The 26,878-nt window shown below is 38.4% G+C and overlaps 1 protein-coding gene across 7 annotated transcripts in view; it reads left to right on the top strand.

The window, feature by feature from the left end:
- Positions 1 to 26,878, top strand: part of CDC42BPB (CDC42 binding protein kinase beta) — a 141,268-nt gene that overhangs the window by 60,258 nt on the left and 54,132 nt on the right. For 6 of the 7 annotated variants that reach the window (XR_012159573.2, XR_012159572.2, XM_073349716.2 and 3 more), the window contains exons 4-11: positions 3,710 to 3,805; positions 9,237 to 9,385; positions 14,048 to 14,141; positions 16,243 to 16,443; positions 20,730 to 20,978; positions 21,978 to 22,057; positions 26,469 to 26,620; positions 26,717 to 26,809. Coding sequence is in view for 5 of the 7 variants with exons in the window: in XM_073349716.2 (XP_073205817.1) it covers positions 3,710 to 3,805; positions 9,237 to 9,385; positions 14,048 to 14,141; positions 16,243 to 16,443; positions 20,730 to 20,978; positions 21,978 to 22,057; positions 26,469 to 26,620; positions 26,717 to 26,809 (1,114 nt within the window). In the remaining 2 variants the exon portion in view is untranslated. Of the gene's footprint in view, positions 1 to 3,709; positions 3,806 to 9,236; positions 9,386 to 11,856; positions 11,978 to 14,047; positions 14,142 to 16,242; positions 16,444 to 20,729; positions 20,979 to 21,977; positions 22,058 to 26,468; positions 26,621 to 26,716; positions 26,810 to 26,878 lie in introns of those variants that run through there. The other variant, XM_073349717.2, reaches the window with a different exon arrangement.

The raw sequence follows: 26,878 nt of genomic DNA, 5'->3' as shown, positions 1-26,878 counted from the left end.
AATAGAATATCATTTATTTAAATATTTTTGGATGTTTTCTACATTTTCAAATATATTGATTTCAGTTACAACACAATACAAAGTGTACAGTGCTCACTTTATATTTATTGTGATTACAAATATTTGCATTATGTACAAAAAACCCCTGCATTCAAAAATAAAACAATGTAAAACTTTAGAGTCTACAAGTCCAATCAGTCCTATTTCTTGTTCAGCCAATAGCTCAGACAAACAAGTTAGTTTACATTTGCAGAAGATAATGCTGCATGCTTCTTGTTTACAATGTCGCCTGAAAGTGAGAACAGGCGTTTGCATAGCACTGTTGTAGCCGGCATTGCAAGATATTTATATGCCAGATGCGCTAAAGATTCATATGTCCATTGATGCTTCAACCACTATTCCAGAGGACATGCGTCCATGCTGATGACGGGTTCTGCTCGATAATGATCCAAAGTAGTGTAGGACGACGCATGTTCATTTTCGTCATCTGAGTCAGATGCCACCAGCAGAAGGTTGATTTTCTTTTTCGGTGGTTTGGGTTCTGTAGTTTCCGCATCAGTGTTGCTCTTTTAAGACTTCTGAAAGCATGCTTCACATCTCATCGCTCTCAGATTTTGGAAGGCACTTCAGGTTCTTAAATCTTGGGTCGAGTGCTGTAGCTATCTTTAGAAATTTCATATTGATATCTTCTTTGTGTTTTGTCAAATTTGCAGTGAAAGTGTTCTTAAAACGAACATGTGCAGGGTCACCATCCAAGACTGCTATAACATGAAATATATGCAGAATGTGGGTAAAACAGAGCAAGAGACATACAATTCTTCCCCCAAGGAGTTCAGTCACAAATTTTATTAACGCATTATTTTGTAACGAACGTCATCAGCATGGAAGCATGTCCTCTGGAACGATGGCCGAAGCATGAAGAGGCATATGAATCTTTAGCGCATCTGGCATGTAAATATCTTGCAACACCAGCTGCAACAGTGCCATGCGAATGCCTGTTCTCACATTTAAGTGACATTGTAATGAAGAAGCAGGCAGCATTATCTCCCATAAATGTAAACAAACTTGTTTGTCTTAGCAATTGGCTGAACAAGTAGGACTGAGTGGACTTGTAGCTTCTAAAGTTTTACATTGTTTTGTTTTGAGTGTAGTTATGTAACCAAAAAAACTACATTTGTAAGTTGCACTTTCATGATCAAGAGATTGCACTACAGTACTTGTATGAGGTTAATTGAAAAATACTATTTCTTTCGTTAATCATTTTTACAGTGCAAATATTTGTAATAAAATATAATATAAAGTGAGCACTGTATACTTTGTATTCTATGTTGTAATTGAAATTGATTTCATTTGGAAAATGTAGAAAACATCAAAAATATTTAATAAATTTCAATTGGTATTCTATTGTTTAACAGTGCGATTAATTTTTTTGAGTTAATCGCGTGAGTTAACTGTGATTAATCGACATCCCTAATTTAAACTAAATCACTGTGAGGCATTTTTAATCCAAAATTAGTGTCCACATACAGGATTGCACCAATTTAATCAGTTTCTACACCAGTTGAATTACATTGTTGTAATTTTCTCATGTAGACATGTCCTAAGTGGGAGAAGAGGAGGAAAATATAGGAAGCAATATATGACCTGCACACACTACCTGGCTGACTTACCTCCGCCCCAGTCAGGAGCATCTGGTAGAGTGGCTTCTGGGGTAGGCAAGAGGTGAAGATGTGGAATCTGCATAGGAACCAGAATCTGAGCAGTAATTCTGCCATCTCCTCCTATGTGTCCCTATTCCTTTCTAGGGAAAGCTGTAGCCATTCCAGCTAGTTTCTGTGCTCACTGATTTCCCCTTGGAAATGGAGCAGTGCGTAAAGCAAGGTCACTCAGCACCTTTTTTCTTTTTGCCTGCCTCTGATTACCACCTGCTGCACAAGGCAAGCAAATAAGTTGATTTCTCAAAACCTGCATATCGAGTTCATAAAGCATGTGGGAAGCTTTCATTTTTATTTGTTGTAAACCCTTCAACTTTAAAATGAAACCTTTAAGTACACAATAGATAGCCTCTTAACTGACACACCTTACTGCAAAACAGACATTAGGTAATTTTTCATTCAGTTATCAGAGGTTCAATGAATGCATTGTGCTGGTTGTATGTTGATTTATTTTATGAACTGTAGAAACATTGTATAATTCATTAAACATAGCAAAGTGCATCTGGTTAATACCAGTTTTTATATCAACTGTAAAAGGAGCAAGATGGTCTGAAGTGAACAAAGGGCAACATGGGGAAAATTGTTAGCAAACACTTGTAGATAGGCTGGTAGGCAAGACTAGGTATGCTCCTACATAGACAAGGTGTGCCTTTTTATCCATTGTTTAGTCAACAAATTGCATTGTCTTAAATCTGTTCCCAGCAATTGTTTCAGTTAAGTGGGTCTGACTGTTACTTGGGTGGACTCAGTTGTGTATTTCAAGTATATTGTTTTAAGAATGTTAAAATATGGAAATATCTAATTCTGGAAACTGGGAAAATAGCAATGTACTCATAGACCTTCAGACCAGATGCAACCACTATTTATCATCTAGTCTGACTTCCTGAATTACATGGGCCAGAGAATTTCACCAAATAAGTGTTTATACCTGGAAGTATTAGCATAAATGACATTCTAATTCACAGCATAATATAGACATATAAGATTCACCTTGCACGTGAGTGGTTCTGTTTGTATGCCCACTGTGTAACTTAATTGTCCCAACTTGACCGTAGTATATTCCACTTCCGCTGGAAAGTTTCTCCACTCAAAAAAACAGTTAAGACTTTTCTCTTGGAAAACTCAAATACAAACATTGTAATAGTGAGGCCTCTAGGATGAGGGTGGTGAAGTGTGGGATTCCTAGGTGTTTCCTCAGTGCACGTTGTTGGACAATTCATAGATCAGAACCAGTAGAAACACTCTTATCCAGAGCACAAGTGCTTGATGATGGGGAATGGAAATAAAAAGAATATATGGATAATGGCAGCCTCAATTTATCGTGGTAAAACAACCCCAGGGACTCGGTCTTGACCAGTATTTTGGGCCAAGAAAGCCATTAATAAACTCAAGGTGAGTCTTCTTCCTAAAAATGTAATGAGATTTGTTGTATGTAAACGTATATGGAGCTGAGCTGTGATAATCTTTCGTGCAAATTATTTTGTAAATGTTACTCCGAAATACTGGGAGACTCCTGAAAAGTGCAGTATTTTATGCAGAATATTAGTGTGGGAAACTATATGGATTTTCGTAGATTTCCTGCCTGGTTTATATTATCTGAGGCCCTCACTAGAGGTACTGTTAGAAACTGACCCATTAAACTGTGGCTGCATAGATATATTTTCACACAGGTTTTATCCTCATATGCAGTTGTCCTTTTGCTACAGATTGTGGTGGGGTGAAAACATTTTTTAGTACATAAGGGAAGAAAGGACTTGAGTGGCTCAAGCTAAATTGTTTTTAAAAAGGTAGCACTCTGGATTAGGAGGAGTGGATGCCTAACCACAGAAGCCTGCTGCAGAGCTTCCCTGGCTTATCACTCGTGCAGACTAAATTCCAATGACTAGAGACCTCTGTGTAGAAATTTTAAATAATCCCATAAAACATGCATATGTATGAATCCTGCAAAGACGACTTATGGACTGTGACGATGCCTTTTTTCCTCGTTTCTTTAGACAGCTTGTTTTCGAGAAGAGAGAAATGTTTTGGTGAATGGAGATTGTCAGTGGATTACTACATTGCACTATGCCTTTCAGGATGAGAACTATTTGGTATGTTTGCTTCGCCATTAAATACAAAAGTTTTGTTACTTACGTTAAAAACAAACTTATTTCTGATAAGTCTGAGGGTTTTAGAGCAATAAATCAGTTCTTTGTTTCTTGCTGCAACACTTCATCTTTGTTCTTCCCTTACATAAAAACACTTCAGAAGACTTAATGTAACTGTAGGACACTGAAAACAAAATTAAGGTAGTTTTAGAGTATACTTAATTGTCCCATGTAAATCATCTAAAATATGCTGATCTACTATGAAATACAGTATATTAGATATAAATTTAATTTGTGAATAACTTGTTAATAAAATGATATATTGATTCTGTAGATATTCTTTACCTTGACAGTGACTCCGTGAGAGTTCCTATGAAGTTTAATTTTACTTTATTCTACAGTTTAAAATGTGCAAAAATTTGTTTTTTGAGCTGAGACTTTCTTCATAGCATTTTATAAATGACAGAGATCAGTTTTATTCCACTAACATTGTCATAAATCAGTTAATTTTATTTGAAATATTTTGCTTAGCTTTATATTGGAAAAAGTCAATAAAAATGATGAAAAACATTACCTCCATGCCCTAAAAATATTAAGTAGCAGATATTATGCATCAGTATTTCAGTGGATTACATCTTCAGTTTTTTTGCACATTACCTGCAATGATTCATTGAAGAAAAAAAAATGTATTCACATTAGAAATTTTTAGCCAAATTGAGGATTATACAGTAGACATTCACAGTTACCATTTTGTATTCTGTCATGGACTGCTGGTTGGGCCGTGACCAATTACAATAGATTGAAACATGAAGACAGTAGAGCTGGGTGGGGTGTTTCAGTGAATAGTAAATTCACCAAAAAACACACATTTTTTGGCTAACCAAAATTACTCATGAAATGTTACGTGAATTCACTGGATAATTTCAACCCCAAAAAACACTTTTTTGGGACTGAGATGTTTTTTACAAAATGGGAGGTGGAGCAGTTGGTAATGATGCAGCTTTCTCTGTAACATTTAGCCCAATGGTTAGGGTGCTTCTCTGGGGAAAAAGCTCCAGCAGCGGGCCTTTCTCTATGGTAAGGAAAGGCTCTGGCAATGGGGAAGCAGCAGGACACTATACAACTGAAAACAGCAGTGTAGACATGGGAGGCATTGCTTGGGCATGTGGAGAGACATGTAGGGTCTGTACCCTCAGGTTCAGGTGCATAGGGCAGTCTACTCAGCTAAGCTGTGCCTCAGTCTACGCTGCTATTGATAGCCATGCTAGTGGGAGTGCAGTATCTGTACTTTGTACTCTGCCATAAGGGTAGATGTACCATCAATCGAATGCCCCTCTAGCACAGCTTCTCTGAGCTGAGGCTCAGTGTTCAGTCTTGACCAGTCTGCACCCGGCCTTCAAACCCATGCATTTTTACAGAATTGTTCCTTTAACTACACCTGAAGCCTTTCCAAACTGTAGTGCTTCTGGGTAACGTTCTACTGTGCTGCCTCAAAGGGTGCATCTACACTGAAAAATTAGTACACATATTACAGCAACAGCAAGTAATGGTGCAGTTGAACCAGTGAAGGTGGGGCTCAGACACTTTTTCTACTGTCATACTCAGAGCAGGTTATTGTGACATGGTGATAAGTGTGTTTGAGTGTTTGTCTAAGCTAATTGTTACATTATTGCTGGCACCAGGCAGCTACTCCATTGTTGGCAGTTTTTCTAGTTCAGATAAGACCCATGAAACCTGCTCTGATGCACTCTAATTTAACCTACAGTGTTATACTTTCAGTTTTGCATTAAATACAGAACCTATTAGTATCTATTGGTTCTGTTAATGATATAAAGCAGACTTTATGTCAGGGGTCTCAAATTCCCAGCCTGCGGGCCATCTGCGACACAAGAACCTCCCCAATGTGGCCCGTGGGGCTCCAGCAATTTTGGAGCCAGGTCTCTCTCTTAGCCCTGCTTGCCGCCCCCAGGAGCTCTGCCCCCACACGTCCCACAGGTGATTTACAGTGGCCCAGGGCCCAGCCCACCACCAGCAGTGCAGCAGAGCTGAATGGCTTCTGCCTGCTTGCTCCATGTGTCTGCTGGCCCCTCCCTGCGACCCCGGGATGGGGCTGTGCCTCTGTGCGCTGCCCCTGCTCCGAGAGCTCCTGTGGCCAATGGGAAGCTGCGGGGGCAGTGCCTGGGGGCAGCAGTGTGCAGAGGCCCCCCCCCGGCCTGCCCCACCTTGGAGCCCCAGATAAGCTCTGCACCCCCCTCCTCCTCCTGCCCCCAAACTCCCTCCCAGAGCCTGCAACCCCTCCCCCTTCCCACACCCCCCTCCTGCCCCCAAACTCCCTCCCAGAGCCTGCACTCCAGACCCCCTCCCTCACCCCAAATGCCCTCCCAGAGCCCAACCTCTCACCCCTTCTGCACCCAAACTCCCTCCCAGAGCCTGCACCCCAATCCCCTACCCCAGATCTCCTCCCACCCAAACTCCCTCCCAGAGCCTGAGGCAGTTGTGTGTGTGGGGGGGGGGGGGGTTGGGGGGGTTGGGGGTGGGTTCTGTGTGGCATGAGTGACATTATTGGCCGGCTGGGAGGATTTGAGGACTGGCACTGGCCCTAAGGTAAATTGAGTTTGAGACCCCTGCTTTATGTGATACTGGAGTAATTCCAATATTAGGAAAAGGAGAAGTAACATCTCTTTTGCTGTAGGAAATTACAACCTAGTATTTCAGCTGATGAGAGGAGTAGAACTTTATAAGACTACTTTTAAATTGACTAAAGTGTTCCCAATGTTTATTTAAGGATTGGTGAAATAAATATTGAACAATGTGTTAATCTCTAGAGTATTTACTTACTAAAATAGTTTTTTTTAATCAACAGTGACTCTTCAGGTCTTGAGATCCTGTTTATTGTTTACACTGATCTCATCTTCTAGTACATTTAGCTTGCATGCAGCAAATTGTTTGCATGTACTTTATGAAACTTGAAAAAAATGTGCTTGTCATGGAAATATTCATAAACCTTTAAAATAGCAGGAAGTTTTTCCTACTAGTTCCTTAGTTTGCAAAAATTGAATTCCTCTAGCTTTTTCTCACACTAGCATGGACTGTATGAACAGGAATGCCCATGCCAGATGTCCACACATTCCATTGCTGCAATTTCTAAGTATTCTGGGACAGATACTCAGAATGTTTCCCTACTACAAATTCTGAGATGGTCTTACCTGGAATGTTAGATTTATAATGGTTTTATGGTGGTTCTGATTGCTTTTCATAGAGACCGTTTTAGGAACAAAGGTCATTTGTAAGTACCCCTTTGTTTACTTTATGAAGTATATTTTGGGTAGGTGAAACATCACATAATGGTTTATGAAACACACACAATTTGAAAAAGAAAATTCAAACAGTTAATTCTCTCGAGAAGAACACTCCATGTTCCAGATTCAAGCACATTTGAACTTATAAATAAAACTACCTTGCAGAAAGACACTGGGAATCTGGACATTGAATACACAGAGTAGGATGTACATTCATATGTAAATTTATCTTTGTGTTGAACACACTGTTCCCAATGCACATTCAGAAATTGCCAAGTTACACACACAGTCCATTGTCAGCATAAGCAAATATTTGCCCTAGGGTTAAGCTATCCATGAACAGTTGTGTGGAGGGCAATGTCAAGACAGACACCTTTTGGGATGTCAAGGTAAATGAGGTAATACCTTTTATTGGACCAGCCTCTGTTGCTGAGAGATACAGGACCTGAAGAAGAGCTCTGTGTAAACTCAAAAGTTTGTCACTCACCAACAGAGGTTGGTCCAATAAAATATGACCTCACCCACCTTGTCCCTCTAATATCCTGGGACCAACAGAACTACAACACTGTATATACCTTTTGGGGTGTCCTTTTGTCTGCAACAAAAGTTTTGAGTAAATAAAAAGGCAATTACCCTTTGCCTTCCCTTTTACTTTATGGTCTTGCTGACTTAATCAGTTTCCCTTGTAGGAAGGGAGTCTGTTGTTCCCTCCTTCAGGAACTGAATGGAATTCAGATTGCTCTACCATGAGCAACAGAATTAAGTATTTACTTTAGTAAAAGTCTGTTACTGAGGATAAGCAAGATCATTGCTAACACTTTATGCCACTGGGTGGGAAGAAGGGTCAGACAGAATGGCTCTGAATTGGTAATGGGAAATATAAACATCGGTCCCTAGGTCATGGGTTAGATTCTAATTCAGGTGGGGAGAGTGTCAAAAAATAACTTAAAATAATGTCTGCGGTCCATTGTGGATAAATAATGAACGAATCATTGGGGGGGGGGGACGTGGGAGAGAGAGCAAGCATGAGAATGACTCTGTAGCTTGGTGTTTAGAGCACTTTTGTGACTCTAGTTCACAGTGGCTAAAATGCTGGCCTGTGCTCTAGCAAGCCCCTCCTCTTGCTACCAACCACGGTAATACAGTGGTAAGGAATTTTAAGAAAAATGTTAGCATACACAAGGCCAAGGGCTTCCAATCTATTTAATGAGCACTAAATTCATTGAAAGTATTTGTTTAGAAAAGCATCTTTTACTCCACTAACTTACTTATTTCACGCAAATTGAGCTCCCTTCATTATCAGTCAAAGTAGTATTTGTGGAGAAAGTTGGTTTTCTGCAGCAAATGCTTAGTAGAATAAAATGAATATTCTAGGCTCATATTTTTGCTGTTGCTCACAGGCTTATCAACACCACAAAAATATGCCTATAATCCAAACATACTTCTTGTCTAAACAAGAATTTAATTGCAAATGTTATTTGTTCCTCATTCCAAAAGTTTCATATTCCACTAGAAGAATCCAGTGTTTCCTGTTCAGACTACACAGGGATTTAATGTTGTGATGTGTAAAGGGATTTAAAATTAATTCTCCAGTACATAAATAGATTTTAAACTAGTTTCCTCTTTTTCATGCCATATGAATCCTCACACTTTGAAACTTAATATGCTAGATTTGGTCGTGATTTTGGTTTTGTTAAGGTTTTTGTTTTTGTTTTGTTAAATTAGTGCAGAACCTCACAAAAACCAATTCCCTAAAGAAAATGGGCCTTGTTTCTGTCACTTCTCTTTATAACTAAGCTAGATAGTCATAAATCATTGTCTTGGTTGCCCTCTGCTGTATATTCTCTCTGCTCATTTTTATGATAATGACCATATCTGAGATAGTTTAGAATGTGTTGAGCTAATGTTTTTACTATGATTATATTAAAGAAAATTAGAAATACTTGCAGCAAAATAGACAATTCATAGTAACTTGTTCATAAAAAGTGCTCATTTTGACCCTTCTTCACAGACACACTTTTTCCACAACCTCTTTTTACATCCTTCTTGTTCCACAATGAGCTACTTGTATTTAATTGCTGTATTTATCCGTTCTGACTCAAGCATGCATTAATCATATTTCTCTTGTTTTTTAGTATTTAGTGATGGACTACTATGTGGGTGGTGATTTGCTGACACTTCTCAGTAAGTTTGAAGACAAGCTTCCTGAAGATATGGCCAAATTCTACATTGGTGAAATGGTGCTTGCTATACATTCCATTCATCAGCTGCATTATGTGCACAGGTAAAATATCCACTTCATTATGCATATGCCCAATTTTGAAAGTGTCAACGCAGAATTAACTGCACATACAGTGGTCATATCAGGCAAATTTATAGGGCTGTTTGCTAATTATTCCTATTTAAACTTTTAACTCAATACATCAAGTTTATAAATGACCAATTTTAGAGGTGGTGAAATGTAATTTGATTAAAAATAGTTGGCTTAGTAGTTAAAGAATTTAAAATAATAAGGGGTTTAATGATCAGTTAGCCACACCTGTAGTTTACTTTGGGCAATTCACTTGATGACTTAATGCCTCAGTTCAACCCAGCTAGAAAATTCAGGCAAAATCAGATGCATCTTAGTGAAGCTTCTCTGAATAAATAAATTCAGTAGATGTATCGTGCAGGAAAATATTTAGAATGGACCCTTTATAATAACTGTTGGTTACCTGTCTGTATTATCTGTATTAACTGTTTGTAAAATGTTATGATGTTGGTGTCTGTGCGTCTTACGTATAGGTGTATATTCCAACTCAGCCTATTCTAACATTTAGCAATGCTGAAAATGTAAAAAGCTTGAGTTATCAGTTGTTAGTTCACACTCTGAAATGGTTAAGAAAATAACCTTCCTTCCTCTGACTGTGGGAGGAAATTAGTCAGGAAAGCAAAGAACACTTTGTACACTTCCTTATTGTTAGGTTACTCTAAAAAATGCAGGTTCCAGAAAAGCCTTTGGTAAACAGGAGTGCTGTTAGGAAGAAGCACATGATAAATGTTTTTGTTCAGCATAGTGAGAATCTTGTTCAAAGGAGAATTGCTCTTCTTGACACTTGCTTTCAGACTTAACATTTAGTATGTTAGTCATGAAAAAGCAGTGACATTAGTACAGAAAACCTTTGCCATTGTTTTTATGTTCTGACCTTGTACTTTGTTTCTGATAAATGTGAAGTTGTAAAGTATGGAGTGTTGTAAGGCAATGATATCATTCAGTTAGCTGTGTGTGTAGATACACATAAGGGATCTAGAGAGTTCTAACAGAAAATACTGCACTTTTGAACTATCAACAGTGTATATTTAAGCGATAATATTGTAGGCATAACCATCAGGCCTTTAGCCACAGTCAGTCATTTAATTCCCTTGAAATGATATACACCAAAGTTGTCATTATTGAAAGCTGAAAATAAAACCATGCATGTGAAAAATAATCTTCTGTGATGCTGTTTGAATTGATATGTACATCGTATATCCTTTCTAGAGAATGTATGCTCTCTGTTAGCCATAAAGATTGCTTGAATCTACTTGGCCCTCTGGAGCAAGCCAATGAAACTGTAAAGTATGTCCTACTTTGAGATAGAGGAAGGGTTTTAATATTGCGTTTTTAAACTTTAGTCCTATAGGCTCTAAAGTAAGAATGTTTGTTTTAAAACAAAACAAAAGTGTTTAGTTAAGACTAGCTTTCTGTTTAAACCTTGACTGTCTTAAGTGCTCTAAAAATCCGTGCAGTTAATCAGATTGCCTTGTATTTTGGTGTGCCTCATGGGGATGTGAGGGTACAGTCAGTGATTCAATGTTGGGGTCATTTGATCAAAGTTCCCAAGGCAGCCCCTGGAAAAAAAACAGATTTTTCTTAAAGTTGACACGTTCTAGCAAATGTTTTGCTCATAAATAGAGATCCAGTGAAGGCTCAGATATTTCATCAGGGCCTCAAACATTTGAGGGTTACTCCAGCAGAGTGTGAGACACCCACCAGCCCTTTGGGAGCATTCAGATTTCAGTGTTTGAAAAATAGCTTGCTTTTCCAGTTAGGCACACTAAGGCTCACAGGCCTGCTCATGCACCAAGTGGATTATACAGAGCATGTGCAGAGAGACAGGCTAACTATCTGAAAAACTACTTGCACATTGCAGGATTTGGGTGGCTCTGAGAGTGTTAGTCATCGAAACCAAGAACACCCAGGGCACTGAGAGTTCAAATCCAACCCGGGGCAGAAATTTGAGTTAAATAAATAGGCATGTTACTCCAATCCACCTCCGATGAAAGGGGGATTTTTATTTTGGGAAGTGTAATCTGAGTACAGCAGAATATTCAGAAGGCACTGAAATGATTTTGAAAAGAAAATGAGATAAGCAAATGCTTACTGGGAGGGGATGGTGAGTAGGGGTGTAAGAGTAGGTGAGCATAGTGGCAGAGGGGTTGCGGGATCAGGGGATGCTCAGGGGAGGGGTCTATGGGAAGGTGTGAGACACAGGGAAGAGGAACTGGGGAGAATAGGGTTGGGATGCCTGTCAGCCCCACATTCCCCTTCTGTGTGTGCCATGATCTGGGGGCCCCAACCCATCTGCAGGGTTGGGTGACCCCTCCTTCCCTGCCGCCCTCATGTGAGCCAGGTTCTGGAAGGGTTCCGAGCCCCACTCCCTAATCCCCTCCTGGAATGTGAGGAGATCACTGCCCCCGTGCGATGTCTGAGCCCTGCTCTATGTCCCTCCTCGTGTGTGCTAGGATCTGGGGGCCCTGCCCATCAGTTGGGGGTCTAACCTGCCTCCCTAACTCCACTTCTGTGAGCCAGGATCTGGGAAGGCCTGCCCCTCTGGATGTGGGGAGCTGAGAAGAGGTATGTTTGACACATCAGAAAATCTCCGGCACTGGGGAAAGGGCACGGGAACTGGCAGGAATGAGATACATTTCTCAAAGCTGTTGTTCCAGGCTGGGGAGTGGGACGAATGGGTGCCTGTGGAGGGAAAAAGTGTTGGGGTGGTTCAGGCAAGGGGAAGGTTGTAGGGATTGGGGGAATGGGAGGAGAGAAGATGAGGAGTTGGAGAATGTGAGAGGTAGGAGAGGAGGTTGGGGGTTAAGGGGTGGGGAGCCTGACAGCCCTGAATTTTCCCTTTCTGTGTGTGCGCGCCTGGGATCTGGAGAAACCCTACCCCTCTGCAGGGGTCTGAGTTCACCCAGTCTGCTGTCTGTTCTAAGGTCTGGGGAACTCTGCTTCTTTTGGGGGGTCTGAGCCCCTCGCCCTGTCCCTCCATATGAGCTGGAGTGAGGGGAATTAAAGTATCACAAATTTAAACATTAAATTCACAAAATGAATAGTTACGCTATACGTCACCCGTGTGGGGAGGTGGAGCTGGCCAGAGTGGATAGAGGGTACAGGACTTTGTTTGGAGGAGTGGAGGATTGGGTGGACCTGGGGCATAGCTGAGGTAGCTGGGACTAATTTACAGCAGTAAAGCATTTTGTTTTGTGATAATGTGCAGTTTTCTTTAAATATATATCCCAATATAGAAAGGTGTTTGGTTGTTTTTTTTTTAAAGAAAACAGTGCCTCATTATTTAAAGTTAAATTCATTTTATAGCCCAGCTCACATACCCAGCTAAATTCTATGGAGGGGTGATGTTCCACGACGTACTAGCAGAGTGCACATTGGGGTATATTGCTGAATTGATGCGGATGACACTGACATAAAGGGAGGAAGGCGGTGCATTTTAACTTGTACATCTGTTAGATGTTCTTTATACTGCTAAATTCAGAAAATCATTTAAAAACTGTTAGGTTTTGTGTTTCCCCTTGCACACTGGCTTGTTTTTTTAAGATTCTTTGAGAGAACTTATAAGGAAATATCTGTAGAGAATGCCTGCCTGCCTGCCTTAACCACTAAGTTTCAGCACTACCTTCTTTTCCTCGGTGCTACAGCCATTTTATTTGCCAATACTTTTAAGTGGATGTGAAGATGAGTGAGTACAAAATGATGAAGGAAAACATGATTAATTTTGAGATTAAATGAAATTAAATTTACATTATGCCCATTCATTAACATTTTGACCACATTACCGGTCGAAGAATATCCGGTTATGAGCTAGAGCAAAAATGAACTTGTAGTTCATTTCCTTTAGTAACAACAGCATATTATACACAACTATACACATGTTACCTAGCAAGTTGTGGTATTGTGTAGTTTAGGAGACTTGTTATTGTTTTTTGGCCGTCTCTTGATACTCTTATTATTAATACATTTCTTAAACTTGTTTATAGCCTCTTTGCTCATGTAGGCGTGTAAAGCACTTCAGATGCTATATACACGCAAGAATCACTTCACAACCTCCTAAAACACACCTTACTTCTGGGTTATAACAGAGCAGCTGTTTTAATAGAGCACTGCAGTACTAGACAAGCAGAGGACAGGAAGTGAAGAATATGGTCTTGAATTGAAATAACGGGGTTTAGGGAGGCAGAAAAACTGTACCCAGATTAGAACTTGGTCAGGATAGTTGGAAAATACAAAAGATTCTACTTTCCCTGTAGAATACTATGCTGAGACATTGGTGCTCTTCAAGACAGTATATGAATCACCTCTTCATACTAACTTTCTGCATCACTTGGTTTTATCATAATTCTCCAGTTCAAATACTGACCATTGCAGGTTTGACAGAATCAAAGACCTGGGTAGTACAGCTGCAGGCATAGTATTAAGTTTCTCTGAACTTACTACATACCCTGCACTTAACTGATAGCCAGACATAAACTGAACACCATCCATGTAGTAAATAATTTTTCTTTCAATAGGTGATTAACTTCTACATTAATTTATATTGGTGTTTTCTCAGTGGAGCCAATACTTCAGTGAGAACATTTGGCTTCATGTTTGTACTGTGTTGACATCACTTTATTTCTTTTAATACAACAGGGACATAAAGCCTGATAACGTTCTTTTGGACATGAATGGCCATATACGCCTGGCAGACTTTGGATCATGCTTGAAGATGAGTGAAGATGGCACTGTATGTATAAAGTAAAATTTTATTCAGGGTCTTTGTAGTAGGTGCCTTGCTCTTTGAGTCTGCAGCCTAAGAGCGCATCTGCATTGCAGCTGGGGATGTGAATGGCAACTTGTGTAGAAGTTACCGTGCTAGCTGTACTCTCTAGCTAGCTTGCTAAAAATAGACGTGAGGTTGTTGTGCTGCAGGCTTCAGCACCAGCTACACAAGCCCATCTGACACTCCTGCACTGCTTTCCCCAGGTACATACTCACTTGTGCAGCTGGTGCAGAAGTCGTCGTGTCCTCACTTCTATTCTTAGTGAACTAATTAGACTAGCACAGGTACTTCTTCATGAGCTGCCATTCCCACCCCTGGCTGCAGTGTAGATATACCTTAGGAAGACTTTCAGCATTCCAAGGGAGGGGGAAAGAGGTAAAATCAAAATATGTACATTTTTACATACATTTTGCGTATATATAGTATTTTATAGAGACTACATGAAAGTGTGTATATGCATTAGTTATACCCATCTGCTCATCAACCATTCCATTGCTAGCTGTTGAATTTCTTGTTGGTGTTACGGAATATCTAAACATTAAAAGTGTTGTTAATGATTATTTATTGATTATATGAATTACAGCCACAGGCTACAACCTTCAGGTAACCTTGAAATCCTGGGAAAAACTAATCAGAAATCAAGGCAATCAAACTAGCAGAGAAGAGGGAATACATCAGGAGCCCACAGCTCTTAGATTTAAAAGATTCAAAGCCCCCCTCACTATGAGCCGGTTTGTCTTATGTGTAAAGGTTGAAACAAACTTGTAACAGCAGGTGAATTGAGGCAGCCTATATTAATCGGGCTATGTCCCACCCAAGAGTTGAGTTGTACAGTTGCTCACAATGTCTACAGCTCAGAACAAATAACATCTCTTGGCCCCATTCAGAAATCTTTATAGACTTGGCATAAAATCCTCAGGCATTAAATCAGACTTCAGATGTCTCCCAGCTCTCCTCCAGTCTGCACCCAAGCTGTTTGAGCTCCTGGGAATCACTGTGAAAGTGCCTCTGGACAAAAGAAAGAACCAGGATATGCTAGCTGGCCATCTGGTACACTGCAAATTTGATACAAATATCACAGCTAATGCCCCATCTCTGTTTTGTGCAATGCTGGTGGTGTGATGAGTATCCAGTGGAACCAGTCATGACAAAATAATGCTTGTAGCATCATCCACTGTCACTGAAACATTCCAGAGCCTGGGGACATTCCACAACCCTAAAGCATCTGTCTTGGCGTTATCCAAAATAATATGCAGAAGGGATTTGAATGAGCCATGCCAACTTGGCTGCAAGATATCTCAATGGAATTTGCCAAAGGAGCACAAAACTAAACACCTGCCACCATCCCCAAGACTTGCTTTTTATGTGGATATATTGAAGCTTAGTAGCTCATCTCCTTATCCCATCCAATTCACCTATCCTGTAATCTACCACGTTAAGACATTTTCCATCCACCCCAACATGTGACGCACAAAAAAGCAAGCTCTAGACTCAGAGTGGACACTCCCTCCAGTACCTCCAAATCAAATCACACAAATGAGCATGGGAAATGGAGTGGGAGCTTGGTAGCCCCCTGCTCTCCTCGCTTCCTACCCCAATCTTTGACAGCCATTTCCATCCTTAAACATGCACACACACTGAGGCAAAACATTTTCTCTTCATGTCTTAATGGTGTTTACATCAGTCTTCTCTTGCCCTTCCCTTTTTCACCCCATCAGGTTTGGTGGTTCTGAGTTTGGTGGTTCTGAGTTTCCTACTGCACAGAGTATACATTTCACGGTTAGAGCACTGGGAAATCAAAATTTGCCTTTGATAACTTCTATGTTTTGCCAAAAATGTATTAAATGAAGTTGCATTGGAGTCCACTTTATTGAAGCCTTTTTGTTTTGAATTTTCTGTACATATTCATTAGTTCTTTTTAGTGTTATGATTGATAATTCTTTTCCTTTTTATAAAAACAAGCATTTCCTAATGTCTTCATCTGCCAAAAATACAAGATATGATTAAGAATGCTGTCTTGAGGAAGCCTGGAAGCCTTCCAGAATGACGCTTGTTTATTTTTAAGGTACAATCTTCTGTGGCAGTGGGTACGCCTGACTACATTTCCCCTGAGATACTGCAAGCAATGGAAGATGGGATGGGAAAATACGGACCTGAATGTGACTGGTGGTCTCTGGGTGTCTGTATGTACGAAATGCTGTATGGTGAAACACCCTTTTATGCAGAATCATTAGTGGAAACCTATGGGAAGATTATGAATCATGAAGTAAGGAGTATAATCAAACCATACATAATTATTAAAATATTTATGCAGAAGTAGACAACCTTTAAAGAAAACATGATTTTTTTGGTGACAATAATTCTGTAGTTATAATTCCTTGATACGTTTCTATTTACATTAATGTAGTTTTATAGGCTTATCCGCTTGCGTTAAGGAATCTGTTAGCTTTTCTGAGTTTACAAAAATGGAAAAACCATCACTACTGTTGTAATTTGAAGATGGCCTCCAAATTATGATTTTTATTTTTAAACACTTGTTAATCTTTGCAAAATAAAAAAATGAGAACTAAACCAGCCACCCTGTTTATGGGGCCCACTATAAAATATTTACTCTGGAGCCTGCAATAGTAGTTAAGTAATACATTGTTTACACAGGTGGCACATTTTCTGTTACACTGATAATCAGTACAAATAAGAAAATGTGCGTGATAAGAGATTGATTTTTGCCACTGTTAGCTGCAAAACTGGTAGGAAAATTTTTGTTTGTAAGCTTTTGAGTGCATTTTGAACAGTGAAGAGCAAAACCGTAAACAGCTCATGGTTGGTGTCCTTTTGAGAAAAGTTATGCAGAGGGTGATGCATTTTGGGTGCCTCCATAATAGGAAATTCGTTGCTGTTTTTTTCAGCATTGGTACAGCTGCAATTGTTACTAATGGGACTTCCTCACAAGAGTTAAATGATCTGACATGCCCTGCCTATACTAGAGCTCACAGTGTTGGTAGTGCTGATGCAAAACCGCTAGCAGTTTTCCTATAGCTGATACAGCCACTGAGTGTTTCATTTCTGTTTTTAAAATATCTTTAAGTTGAGTATATGTATATTGAGGCATGTCCTATCTTAACTAGTCTTGGAAACTTGTTTGATTTGTTAGTTTTGTGATATTTTTGTGGCATTTATACCTCTAAATGCTTTTGTAGTTTCTGTGGTCTTGCTGTCCTAATAATGCAGTCTGTCTTGGGTTTTGTTCATAGATGTGATTATACTGAAAATTTCCATTTAAAAATTAAACTTGAAGTTCTATTAGCTAAGTCTTGCTATCTCAGAACACTTTGCCAATTTTTGTGGTTTGACAATCCCATTTAACTTTTTTTATTTAAATTTCTTCGTTGTTACAGTAAAAGATCCACAGAAACTGAAGGGGAAACTAACAGGCTGGGCAGGGTAAACAGTGAAACCTTACTGTTCATAGACAGTGTCAAATATATAAAGTAAATAAACTAAAAATAGAAAAACATTTTCACCTCATTGTTTATTTACAGTAATTTCAAATGGGAATTTGTAAATAGTAGGTACATTTTAGGTGTGATTTTTTTAAGTTGACTTTGACTTCATATTTGACAAATATTAAAATATGCTGTCATAAATGTATAATGCAAATTATTATATAAAAAGTCAAATGGAATTAGTACAGATGCCAAAAATACTGAAATCACATTTTTTCCTTACATGTTTACTATTGACATAGCCTACTATTACATTATTTTTCATTAATAAATCTCAGATCTGAGAATAGGATTGATAGTTTTTTGTTTGTTTTTGCAATAAATAATACACAACACAAATAAATAAATAGCTTGCTTTAAATGGCTTAATGTTGTTGGTACTGAACTATTGACCTTTAAAATTATTACACAACCTTACTTTTCCTAGCCATTTCAATAGCAAAAGTTATTAAAGTGAAGCCAGTTTAAATACAAAGTTCCCAAAACACTCCACAATGAAAAGAGCTAAAACAAAATTTAATATTTTAGGAATTAATTTTTTATTAGCATATCAGATTTCAAGGCAAATATCACTTGCTTTCAGAAAGGCTATTGGTGCTTGTGAAGTCAGCTTTGTTTTCTGTGTAAGATTTCTTAATCTTTAAAACCACCACAGAATGTTAATACATGCCAAAACATTTTAGTCAGATTTTTGTCATTATATAGTCTAAATATTTTTACTGGGGGGTCAAGGGGAAAAACTTAAAATATCATAAAAATACATTTTTAAAAGAGTGGTGTCAGCTAAAGAACCACAGTTCTAAGACCCTGATCATGCATGTTTCTAGCAAGCAATGGAAACATCAAGGGTTAGAGTCTTAATAGGCCAGTGAAGCTGTGACAATGTATACCAATGAAGATCTGCTCCTAGTGCTTCATACTCTATTAGTGTGCCATACAGAATTAAAATAAAATTTAAAAGTTAAAAGCTTCAGTTTTCACCCTACAGTTAATGTATTTACAATCAGTGTATTAAAACCAGTTGATAATGTATTAAAGCAGAGGGGGAATGGATTTGAAAAAGCTAGCAAATTGGATAAAGTTCCACTGTAAAATGAGTTACCCTTAGCAAAGGACATAAAAGGCTATAAGAAGAGATTCTTTAAATACAGTAGGAGCAAGAGAAAGATGGAGGTAAGTGTAGGTCCTTTACTTGGCAGGGAAGGAATGCTAATAGTGGTTGACACCAAGAAGGGCTGAGGTTTTGCTTCAGGCTTGACTGAAAAGGTTAAAAGTGACCAGATGCTTATCACAATTAATATTAACAACAAGGAGGAAGGAAAATAAACTGGAATAAGGAAAGAACAGGTTAATGACTATTTAGATAAATTAGATTTTTCAAGTCAGCAGGGCCTGATGAAATTCATCCTTGAGTACTTAAGGAAATAGCTGAAGTAATCATTAACAACTGTCCTGGAGAATTCATGGAGGATAGGTGAGATTTCAGATGATTGGAGAAGGACAAATGTAATACCAATTTTTAAACACAGTAACAAAGAGGACCTGGGGAATCATAAACCAGTCAATCTAACTTTGATATCTGGAAGGTACAGGAAAATTGTTAAAAACCCAATTTGTAAGCACCTAGAGGACGAAAACGTAATAAATAATAGCCAACATGAATTTGTTGAGAACAAATCATGCCATACCAATCTAATTTCCTTCTTTGACTGGGTTACTGGCCTCGTGGGTTGGGGGAAAGCTATAGATGTGATATATCTTCATGTTAGTAAGGGATTAGAATCATAGAATAGAATATCAGGATTGGAAGCAAACTAGGAAAATGTGGTATAGAGATTACTATAAGGTTGCATGCACAACTGTTTGAAAGACTGTACTCAGAGTAGTTATCTATAGTTTGCTATCAGACTGGGAGGACTTATGTAGGGGTCCTGCAGGGGTCTGTCTTGGGTCCAGTATTCAATATTTTCATTAATGACTTGGCTAATGAAGTGAAGAATATGCTTATAAAGTTTGTGGATGACACCAAACTGGGATGGGGTGTAAGCACTTTGGAGGGCAGGATTGGAATTCAAAATGACCTGGACATATTGGAGAACTGGTCTGAAATCAAAAAGATGAAATTCAGTAAAGACAAGTGCTAAGTGCTACACTTAAGAAAGAAAAATCAAATGCACAAGTACAAAATGGGGAATAACTGGGTAGGTTATAGTACTGCTGAAAAGGATCTGGGGGGTTATAGTAGATCACAAATTAAGTATAAACCAACAGTGTAATGCAGTTGCAAACAAGGCTAATATTATTCCGGGGTGTATGAACATACATCAGACACAAGAGGTAATTGTCCCACTCTATTGGGGAAGTCTCAGCTAGTGTACTATGTTCAGTTTTGGACACCACACTTTAAGAAATATGTGGACAAATTGTCAGAGTAGAGCAACAAAAATGATAAAAGGTTTAGCAAGTCTGACCTGTGAGGAAAGGTTTAAAAAACTGAGCATGTTTAGTCTTGAGAAAAGATTGAGGAGGGACCTGATAGGCCTTCAAATATGTCAAGGGCTGTTGTAAAGAGCACAGTAACTGCTGTGAAGGTAGGACAAGAAGTAATTGTCTTAATCTACAGCAAGGGAGATTTAGGTTAGCTATTAGGAGAAACTTTCTAACTATAAGGATAGTTAATCACTGGAATAGGTTTCCAAGAGAGGTTGTGGAATCCCCATCATCGGAGGTTTTTAAGAACAGGTTAGACAAACGCCTGGTGGGGATGTTATAGGTATACTTGGTCCTGCCTCAGTGCAGGGGGCTGCATTTGATGGTCTTGAGGTCCCTTCCACTCCTACATTTCTTTGATTCTGTCGTTCATCATGATGAGACTTCTGTTGCTCATAATAGATTTGAAAATGGTAGCTATAACTATTAGTTTCCAGTGTCATATCTATAGTCTAGAACTTAACTTCTTTACCAAAAAGCTTATAAAAATTGTATTTTTCCTTTTTACAGAAATTTTCCAGTATAAAATTCTCAAATCAGGTTTATTTTGTTTTTCTAGGAACGATTTCAGTTTCCATCCCATGTGACAGATGTTTCTGAAGAAGCAAAAGACCTTATTCAGCGACTTATCTGTAGTAGGGAATGTCGACTAGGACAGAATGGAATAGAGGATTTCAAGTCGCATGCATTTTTTAAAGGACTTAATTGGGATAATATTCGAAACCTAGAAGCACCTTATATTCCAGATGTTAGCAGTCCTTCTGACACATCAAACTTTGATGTAGATGATGATGTATTGAGGAATCCTGTGAGTCTTTCATTTAAACATTAAATTATGGCCTTTCTGTATGTATAGCAACAGTAAAAACTACTAGTTCAGATGTGAGCAACTTGTTTCTACTTTGTTCTAATAAAAATATCTAAAGCATAACAGTTGATAAACTATGCTAATGCAACAAAGTTAAGCTTTTTAACCCACAAAAGCCATGAAATTGAGTTACATTTCTCCTGCAACTTTTAAGTCCACCCACTTGTGCATATGCATTGCAATGTTATGTAACACTGAGTAAGATGATATGCTGCTCATCAAAGCCACACCCAAAGCTCTGAGTTGATGATCACATGTATCCAATTCACATGAGATCATGTTTCACTCATCTCTGCCTCTTGAGCCAGCTTTGGGTTGTAGTTAACAAGATTTCTGCTTCTTGAATACTTGAGAATAGAATTTTTTCCCCATTTCAGTCTCTTAATAGCTTACAAGAATGAATTTGGCAAGAAGAGTGGAGGGAGGGTATGCCATGTTCACATGAGCTTATCTCATGCAAGTATGCAGTCATAACACACAGGAGCACTGGGTTTGATTTTGATGGGTTGTCCGGCACAAGAGCTAGAATATTAACACCATTCATTTTGGTGGCCAATCGCTTTTCACTTTTAATGTCTTTTAAAAGCAAAACCAAAACTTATTACGAATGTATTACATTTTCGATTTGTCATACAGAATTGTCCTTTAAATGGAGTGTGAATAAGAAGAGGGTTTTCAATGTGTATAATGCATTATGAATGACCATATTTGGGATAAGGGATTTTGGATCTGTGGGAAATTGTTGTACTCAACGAATAACTACATATTGTGTGCTGATACATTCTAAGAAAAGTTCACTTCTGATACCACACTCATAGATTCTAAGGCTAGGAGGGACCATTATGATAATCTACTCTGACCTCCTGAGCATTAAGGCACAAAAAAGCACTTAAGATTTTTAAACATTCTTTGGTTTTCACTCATGTTCTTTTTATGCAGGAAATTGTGCCACCAGGTTCTCATACTGGCTTTTCTGGATTACATTTACCTTTTGTCGGGTTTACATATACAACTGACAGGTAGGCAAAAGAAACAGGTGCTTCTTACATGTATCGCTCAAATAGGGCTAGAAGGTTTACCTTCACAAGCACACTGAAGAATGTGTGTAGATAAATTTTTTTTACTGTACATGAAAATTTTTGCTTTGACTGTACAAGAATTAAAGGTTTTTTATTTATATTTAATCTTTCTTCATGTATTTGAAATACAGCTTACAATGCTTGTGGCTTTTTCATTCTGTGGTATTTGTATGGTTGCTGTGGTGTTAGGTGTTGAAATAGTGTTTACCTGCTGCAGCAATAATTCTGGGAGCAACAGAATATAAACATTGCTTTCTGGGGGACCAAAAGAAATGTTGGTATTTTGGATTTTTTTATTGTACCATCACATGAAGTAGTTACAGTTGATATAATCACTATTGAACTTCTCTTTAAAAAGTCCCTCTTTTGGATGTAACTTCCCCTACATTTGAGACAGTGGATTAAATTTTGTTTGGTAAAATTTTTTAGTTTTCAGTTAGACCTAGAAAACATATTTTCAGCAGTGTTTTTGGCTTGTGATAGCTCTTTTAAAAATGTCTAATTTCAAAGAGAGGCTGTAGCAATATCAAAATTACAGTGCACCTGGTTTTTATTAATGGAATCAAAGCAGCAATTTTTGATGTGTGGAAAGTATCCAAATCCTGCCAACATCTATTTTGATTGTTTGTTTGTTCTTGCGTAGGTATTTGGTGCGCGGTTATGAATAGGCCATCTTTCCTAGTACCAACTTAGGAAAGTGCGGCTGCGCAGCAGTAAGCAAGTTGGCTATTCAGATAGTTTAGCAATGACTGTTTGAGAGTTTCCTCATTCTAAGAATACGATGAGCCAAGATTTTCAAAAGCACTTCAGTCACTTAGACTCCTCAGTACCATTTAAAGCAAATTGGAATTAGGCTCCGAGGTGTCTTGGTGCTTTTTCGAAATTTTATTCTTCACTCCACAGCCAAGTCAAATAAGGGTATCTATTGCGTAACCTGGAGAAGGAGCCTGACTAAAGGCAGTTCACCAGCCCTCCTGGTAAAAGGTTAGGAGTGAACTAATGATCTGCTTCTATTAAAAAAAAAAAATAGTCGTTATGAAAACCTATACTTACTGATCAGTACAACAAAGTCGATCCAACTCAACTCAGTTCAAACAGACCTAAGAAGAGAGATGATGATGCAAAGTGGCCAAACCCCAAAGGAAAGTACTCCACTGATAAATTTGCTTTCTTCTAAATCCCTCACCAAAATTGTACATGGAATGGATGGACAATATTGAGCCTGGTAAAATGGCCCAAGTAACAAAAGAAATGTACAGATATAAATTAGATATACTAGGCCTAAGAAGAATGAGATGGGTAACACCAGGACAAAACTTTCAGTTAGTCATCCTACTATATTCTGGGCTGTCAAGTGCCGGTGATGTACACCAAGATGGCCTGGGTCTGACAGATTGGGTACGAGTTTCAGAAAGGATTATAACAGCACAGTTTACATCAAAGTTCCAGAAAGTGTCCATTATTGAATGTTATATTCCAGAAAATCAAGCTAGCCAAAGGGAAAAAGAAAACTTCTGTGAGCGTCTACACAACTTAATAGACGAGGTCCCTAAAAGATATGCCCTCCTATTAACTGGAGATATGAATACTAATCTGGGAGCAACTACCCTGGAAGGGAGGTAGTTATGGGGAAACAAGGCCTCAGTGAAACTAATAAAAATGGTGAAATGTTTGATTTTTTGGCATGAACAACCTGGTTACTGGAGGAACGATCTTCTCTCACTGCACTGTTCATAAGATAAAATGGAGGTCACCAGTTCACAGAACAAGGAACTAAATCGATCACATTACAATGCAATACAAATGGAGAAGAACTTTAGAAGATGTTTGTAGCAGGAATGGGGCAGATGTGGGAACAGACCATGCCCTAGTGGTAGCAATATTGAGGAGTAAAACAAAAACAAAGAAGAGACCTGAACAGCAGAGATGCCTATGTTACAACATCACCAAGCTAAAACAGATGACGACAAAACAAGAGTTTAGAATTGTGCTAGCAAATAGGTACTAGGTGCTTGAAGATTGAGATAATGGAATACTAGAAGGTAAATGGAAATGAGTAAAGGAAAATTTCACTAAAACTTGTGAAGAAGTGCTGGGAGTCAGCAAGAAACATCACAATTAATGGTTATCTGTGAATACCTAGCAGAAAATAGAAGAGACCCACACAGTTGAACTGAAATTAAATCAAGCAAGAACACAGACAGAGTGACTCTAGGAGGAATATATTGTAAAGAACAATGAGGCCAAAAAGAATGTTAGGAAAGACAAACGAGACTTCATAGACAAAATAGATGCACAGACTGTTGCAGCACAAAATGACATGAAGACACAGTACAATTCATTAGAGGGTTGTCAGAAAAACAAATACCAATCAATGAGATCAAGACAATGAGGGCAACTTAACAAAAAATAAAATAAAATAAAAATCAGAACAATTAAATATATGGAGGCAGTTTGTTAGTCAACTTCTGAATGGTGAAACAGTGGCCAATCCTCCAGTTATAGAGAAAAGAGAAGATCTGGATGTCAACCTAGGACCTATCACCAGAGTAAAAGTAGAAAGGGCAGTCAGTCAGTTTAAAAAGTGGAAAGGCACCAGGTCCAGATAACATTAATGGAGGTTCTTAAGGCAGACTTGAAGAACACACTAGACATTTTGGTAGGACTCTTACAAAAGATATGGGAAGAAGAAAAAGTACCAACTGAGTGGGAAGAGAGTCATATGGTGAAGCTGCCAAAGAAAAGAGATCTTGTAAAAATTGGAGGGGTATTTGATTGATGTCTATCCCAAGTAACATTTTTACTTACTTTCTTTTTGTCTATAATAATAATAAAAGTGATAGTTCCGGGTTACAAAAAGAACAGACAGGAGAAATCATGTATAGATCAAATAGTAATCCTACATATCATCAGACCTGTTGATCGAATGGCAGTCACCACTTTATATGAATTTTTTAGATTTCCAAACAGCCTTTGATATAGTAGATAAAACAGTTTAATGGAAGTTGTTACACCACTACAGAATCCCTCAGAAATTTGTGAACATCATTCAAAGCTTCTATGGAAGTATGGCATGCCAAATAATACATAATAGTGAAGTGACTAAGCCATTCCTAGCCACTACGTGCATCATTACTGGGTAACAAGAGATCACAGAGCAACCAAGTGATGTACAGTAGTCTTTCACTCACAAGTTATGAGGACCTTGACTTTGCAGATAACATCAACTCACTATCCCTTACGCATAGAGATATACAAGCCAAAACAAATGATCTCCAGGCATATGCAGAATTAGTAGGGTTGAAAATCAACATTGAGAAAACTAAAACTATGGGAATCAACACACAACAAGAAACGCCAATAACGCTGTCTGGTATAAACATAGAAGAGGTCTGATACTTCACGTGTCTTGGCAGCATTGTAAGTACTACGGGTGGAACAGACCAAGACATTAAAGCTAGAATAGCAAAAGCCGGATAACATACCTTTTGTAACTTTGAAGCCAATCTGAAGAAACAGAAATCTTGCCCTCCAAACTAAACTTTGCATATTTAAAGCCATTGTAAAGCTAGTCTTAGTATATGAAACTTGGAAACTTAAAACCTTCCTATCCTTCAGAGTTTTCATAAACAGCTGCCTTAGACAAAATCCCAATATCAGATGGCTGGGGGTAAAAAAATCACAAATGAACTCTGGAGGAGGAAGAAACAGAAGCCAATAGGACAGGAAATTACAGAATGAAAATGGAGATGGCTAGTACATATATGTAGGAATGACCTGAGTAACATAAGACGAGTATTGGACTTGAATGTCTAGAACAAGAGATGACAAGGTAGACCAAGGATAGCATGGAAATGTGTAATAGAAGCAGAATTGAAAACTATCAAAATGGCATAGGAAGAAGCTGACTGCAGCAGGAGATGGGCAAAGATGGAAGGCAATGGTGAAGGCACTGTTTTTCTGCATGGAATAGAAAAGCATGAGAGAAATTGCAAAATCTTGGCAGCAGTATATACAGTAACACTACATTAAGTGTTGTGCTCAGAAATTTAGGTGTAACTGTTGAATTCCAGCATGAAACTGGAACATTTTGAAGACCGGAGTTGACCAATTCTGTCAAAGATTTTGTGCCATGCTGAAGAATGTGGTATGTACTTAGAGCTCTGAATTGTGGATATATCAGGAAGAGAGTCTGCTCCAGTTCAGAGTAGCGTTGGAATGCAAATGTAAAATAGGATAAGATGAATTCATCTTTGTATGAAGAATGATACTATTGTTTATCTGCTTTTTGTTGTAAATATTGTTGTAAGATATTCAGTAATGTATTTTCTAACTCATGTTTTGGTTGCAGCTTATTTTCTGATAGAGGCTCTTTAAGGAGTGTAATGCAGTCTGGTGCTGTAACCAAAGAGATGGATGTGCAACACGACAAAGAAGAAGCTTATGAAAGGCGAATACGAAAACTGGAGGAAGAAAAACTGGATTTGTACAGAAAACTGCAAGGTTAGTTGTGGACATTTACTAGGATTTGCAATTCAGATGATGAAAAGCAGCAGAATGCTCTTAGTTTGACTGATATTTTTTCTTATTCAACTTAAGAATCTCCTGTGCCGCCCGTGCTGGGTCCAGATCCTGACAAAGAAATCAAGAAGCTAACTGAAGAAATTGAACGTTTGAACAAAAAAATAGCAGGTAGGTGTCTGGTATGACTGGCAGATGTTCTGACTGGTATGCTTCAAGTAATAACTTAATTCTAATATT

This window comes from Lepidochelys kempii, chromosome 6 (genome assembly GCF_965140285.1).
Source record: "Lepidochelys kempii isolate rLepKem1 chromosome 6, rLepKem1.hap1, whole genome shotgun sequence".
Lineage (NCBI taxonomy): Eukaryota > Metazoa > Chordata > Testudines > Cheloniidae > Lepidochelys > Lepidochelys kempii.
The sequence above is the reverse complement of the archived record's forward strand: the minus strand, read 5'-3'. Positions and strand labels throughout refer to the sequence as shown.